The sequence below is a fragment of the Vipera berus genome (assembly GCF_964194415.1).
Source record: "Vipera berus genome assembly, chromosome: 1".
NCBI classification, from domain to species: Eukaryota; Metazoa; Chordata; class Lepidosauria; order Squamata; family Viperidae; genus Vipera; species Vipera berus.
The window spans coordinates 211,930,017-211,935,190 of record NC_138202.1 but is presented as its reverse complement, the minus strand read 5'-3'; the positions used below and the strand labels follow the sequence as shown (position 1 = coordinate 211,935,190).

Below are 5,174 nucleotides of genomic sequence, written 5' to 3'. Positions count from 1 at the left end.
TGGTGATAATGATGTGCCATCAAGTGGTTGTTGACTCTTAAGGACCACATAGATAGGTTTTCTCCATTATCCTAAGGGGTACAGTAGTAGTAGTAGTAGTAGTAGTAGTAGTAGTAGTAGTAGTAGTAGTAGTAATTTTAAAAAGTTTCTTTTCTCATACATGCAGAATGAGAAAATAAAATACTCCTAGAATGTTCAGTTTTGAAAAGGGAGGTCCTATCTCTGGAAAAAAGAGGTGAGAATGTCAGCATAAACTTCTCTTTTTATGTTTGACACCCATTACCTAAACAAGACTGATAGGGCCCTGACTTTATACTGCAAAATATTACTTCATTTTGAGAAGAGCTGGGCCATAACAATTAGCAGAATTATATAAATCAGATCCGTTTAGATGATAATACTTTCATCACCTCCTCTTAACCTACTCGAGTTTAAATTGGAGGGTTGATTCGAACTGAATTCAGTGGACTTACGGTAGCAACAAGTGACGGACTAAGGCTTGTCGTGCCTTTATATAACAGTACAGCACTGTATAGAAAAGCTTTAAAATCAAGAAAACACGCAGAGCCTTTTAAAGCCATTTTTGGTGGTTCTTTCTTGAACGACTAAGCCGAGCTAACGAGTGCGGGGCGTGTGTGGGGGGGGGGGGGGGGAGAGACGGGAAGCGAGAGCGAGATGGGAAGGCTAAGGAGAGAATAAATGTGTTTTTACCCTGGACGAAACTTTTTTTAAAAAAAACAAAACAAAACAAAACAAAATAAAATCTCTCCAGATCGGAGCCGGGAATTTGGAAGAACCTGAAAGCGCATCCATCGGGATGCGGAAGTGGGGCGCGCGGGTGTGTGTGTGTGTGTGTGTGTGAAACAGACAACGATTTAAATCAGGGGTCTTCAAACTTGGCCCTTTTATGACTTGTGGACTTCAACTCCCAGAATTCCTCAGCCAGCAAAGCTGGCTGAGGAATTCTGGGAGTTGAAGTCCACAAGTCATAAAAGGGCCAAGTTTGAAGACCCCTGATTTAAAGCCTCTCTCCTGCTTCGGATCTATCAAAAAAAATAAAAATCTCAGCAGCTCGCGAAATCGCAGACAAGACCCCTCCCTCTTTCGTGATCGACCGTCAGTCGCTTCCTGCTTGTCCCCCCCCCCCGGCCCAGCGCCTGCAATACTCTCCACCAATCACCCGCCTCCTCCAAACCAATGACCTCATCCCTTTCCTTTCCATTGGCCAGCTATATTAAGAAAGTAGCCGGCCCCTTTAAATACCAGCGTCCGACTGTCGCGGTGCTATGGCATAAAGTACCTTAGGACTCGGGCGGCGGGAGCGTTCTTTGGAGGAAAAAAAGAGAAAAAAAAGAAAAGAAAAGGTGGGAAGCCGGAGCAAAACTTGCAGAGAAGCTTGCCGCCACGTTTATTTTTTAGCTCTGGTGCTCTGGGTTTCTCCCGCGTCCCCCCGGCAGGGAATCCGGGGCAGGAAGAGAGCAAGGAAGCCGAACTCCTTCCTTCTTCCATGCAAGCAGGCAGAGGGCATCGGAGGAGCCAGCCGAGAAGAGAACCGAAGCCCGGGCGAAGTGGGCGGTTCCCCGCTGCCTAAGCCGCCCGGAAGAGCCGTCGTTCCCGCCGGCGCCCGGAGTAGACAGCGCCGCCCGCCGCCTTCGCCACGCTGCCCTGTGGAAAAGGCCAAGAGGCAGGAGGAGCCGCGATCAGGCGCCGGGAAGAGAGCGCTTCGGTCTCCCTGCTGGAGCAGCAGAACAGGGCGGGGTTGGCGACCCTGGCCATGGCGGCGATCCGCAAGAAGCTGGTGGTGGTGGGCGACGGGGCGTGCGGGAAGACCTGCCTGCTGATCGTCTTCAGCAAAGACGAGTTCCCGGAAGTCTACGTGCCCACCGTCTTCGAGAACTACGTGGCTGACATCGAGGTGGACGGCAAGCAGGTGGAGTTGGCGCTTTGGGACACGGCCGGCCAGGAAGACTACGACCGCTTGCGTCCTCTCTCCTACCCGGACACCGACGTCATCCTCATGTGCTTCTCGGTGGACAGCCCGGACTCCCTGGAGAACATCCCGGAGAAATGGGTGCCCGAGGTGAAGCACTTCTGCCCCAACGTGCCCATCATCTTGGTGGCCAACAAGAAAGATTTGCGCAACGACGAGCACGTTCGCAACGAGCTGGCGCGCATGAAGCAGGAGCCCGTCCGCACCGAGGACGGCCGGGCCATGGCCATTCGCATCCAAGCCTACGATTACCTCGAGTGCTCGGCCAAGACCAAGGAAGGCGTGCGGGAGGTGTTCGAGACGGCTACCAGAGCGGCTTTGCAGAAGCGCTACGGCACCCAGAACGGTTGCATCAATTGCTGCAAAGTGCTATAATGCCCCACGGACGCCGGGGGGGTGGGGAAGGAGGGCGAGAGACAGGCGTCAAGGGACTGGGCTGACTCCTAAAACCCCGACGGAGAGTCGCAGGCGAGAACAAACTCGGGGAAGGGTGGGAGAGCAAGCTGCCCGCCCGCTTGGACGTGGGAAGCGCCGATTTTCCACCGAGGGGGCCCCCACCGGTTGATGCAACTGAGCTTGGCTCTTCAGCCTGGCTCGCATTTGCGGAGGACAGTCGTGGGGCTTCCACGGACCGAAGGCGCTCCTCTTTTTCCCTTGCTGGAGAGGGAGCTGCCTATTGGGGCCTCGCCGCGCCTAGATCTCCCATGAAACTGCAGGAGGAGATTGGGAAGACCGTAGCTGCGCTCTTGCCTTTTAAGCTTTTCCCTTAGGAGGCTGGTGGACAGATCTGCCTAGGTCGGGATCCCCCCTCCCTCCCCCCCCTGCAGTGAATCGGTGTTTTCCTTCAGGCTGGGAAGAGAGTCCTGCATTGAGAAGTGCTGAGAGGGAGGGAGGGGTATCTGCTGAGTTGTACATAGCCAATTGTTTGAATTGGGGCAAGGCAAGGATGGGGCTTCTTTGACACTGGACTGGGACCTTGCTCTCTGAGACTGATTCTGATTTTTATGGGGTAGGGTGGGGGTGAGTGGATTGGGCTGTCTTCTTCCTAGCCTTTCCACAATGAAAAGGTTTTCCTTCTGGAGATAGCCCTTCTCAGAAGAATGGGATCATTTGCTTGGGGTTAGAGAATTCCCAAACTTCCCACAGTCTGGTGCCTGCTGTCCTTGATATGGTTTGGATCCCCTCCTTTCTGTCTCTCGCCCCCTCCTTTCAATCTGACTTCTATTGCAAAAGAACCTATTTTGCACAATGATGAGGGTGTTTATTTGGACACCTTAATGCACTTGTGAGGTGCAGTGTAACACTGTACCATTACAAAAACCCTTGCATCATAACCTCATTTTGAGCACAGTCCAGCTAAGAAGCACTTTCCGGGGCAACACTTTTTAACCACCCCCACCCCTTGATGTTGAGCCTTTGAAGAACTTTCACCAGATAGCCATCAATGGGACTTTGAAATGCTTCTTTTTGACTGGGTTGTGCACCTTTGTTTCTGTATAACTGATGACTTATGTAAAGCCACTGTAACATCTTCTGGGGTTGTTGTTGCATCAAGAAACGAGTGGAAACACTGTCTTTTTTTTTAAGGAATGTGACATTTTTTTTGTCATTTTTGTTTTACTTTTTCAGCACTAAGTGCCATCTTTGGCCTCATTTCAAAGGATAGTACACTTATTTTCACCAGCCAACTTCGAGTGTGTGAGAATAACTTGTGCTTCTTTGTTTCAGAGAGTTGATTGAGTTTGTCCCCTTCCCCACTGAAAATTTTTAACAGTGGTACTAAGAATTTTATTATTTAAAACAAACACACAAAACACTATATTGATTTGGTTAAAGAAAAGACATGTGAAGTTTACTTTAAATCATCTAAGCTGTATATGCAGGAAGTTTTTTTTTTGGTAAAGTATTAAAAAGTTCTATGACTACATTCATGAGGTACTCTTTGCTTCTTGGTTGCGACTGAATGAACGTATGTCTGTTGGTTCTGAAAAAACGTAAGCATTTTCCTTTGAACTACAGCTGTTGGAAATATTAGCATTTTAAACTTCCTGGATCCTAACAAGAGTACTGGCCTAGCTAAAAATGACTTCACTCAGGCCTACTGTACTGTAATAGGACTCCTTTAGAAGCATACATAATCTCACAGTGGCATACTCAATTAAAATCAGATGCCATTTTTCCATCCTGTTTTTAATTGCATTGATTAAGTGGATTTCAACATCCCAAGTGCATGCAAGACTACAATTCTAGAAGTAAAGAGCTTGCACTAAGATATTTTTATAACAGGAAGAATTGTTTGCTTACTTAAAACATAAGTTTTTGAGAATAGTTCCTAGATCCTTAGGAAACAGCTGTACAGTGGTGTTTTTTTTTAAAAAAAGTCTTTGTCCTGCCAGAATGAGGTCACTGCCCTTTGACCTGAGTCTTCAGGGTCCTAGTGCCTCTTATTTACATTGAGAAAATGAATTGTAGATCCGCCTTAATGAGATGAAGTATTTCTGTACTGATATAGCTAAGCAAAATTCTGAATATTTCTGCTTATCTGCACCATTTTTTTTACCATCTTAGCTATCATTTGGAGTTCTGATCCAAGCATTTGCACATTCACACATTGTCCTAGTTATGCTAATTCATAATTTAAAATGGTTAAAAATAAACCATAGCTTATTGAAAACAGTTACCGTATCTAGGTTCATACCAATTAAGCATGGTTTTTCAATTATTACAATTGGATTCCCAGTCATAACATCCTAGATCAAACATGTAGTTTTGTAATCTGTGAACTCAACCATTTATCAAAGATCTGGGAGATTAATTTTGTCCTTTTTAATATATACAATAAATCACAAAATTAACCTTGAGTGATATTGATTATATCAAGTTAGTGTAGACTTGGTGACTACGTGTATTAATTTTCTCTTGATTGGTGCTAGTTACCTGGATGTTAATCTACTCATTTATCTTGATTTACTCTCAGATTAGCATGAGTGGGAAGAAAAATTAACCAAGCTATTCCACTACAAATTCCATCCAACCATCCAAGCAATTGGTTTCAATTAGCGATGATAAAATAAGTCATTTTAAGTATACTTTCACTTCACTTAAATTACAGTATTAATTTAGTTGGTTATAATTTGAAGCTGGAGGACATAGCTTTCTTGTGACATTATAAAGTTTCAATTTA

The 5,174-nt window shown here is 46.1% G+C and overlaps 1 protein-coding gene across 1 annotated transcript; it reads left to right on the top strand.

Annotated features, from left to right (window-relative positions):
• Positions 1-1,205: 1,205 nt before the first annotated feature.
• On the top strand, positions 1,206-3,917 carry RHOB (ras homolog family member B). Its single transcript, XM_081333649.1, has one exon. It carries the CDS (start codon positions 1,775-1,777, stop codon positions 2,363-2,365), a length of 591 nt encoding a protein of 196 aa, XP_081189775.1. The 5' UTR covers positions 1,206-1,774; the 3' UTR covers positions 2,366-3,917.
• The last annotated feature ends 1,257 nt before the right edge of the window (positions 3,918-5,174 follow it).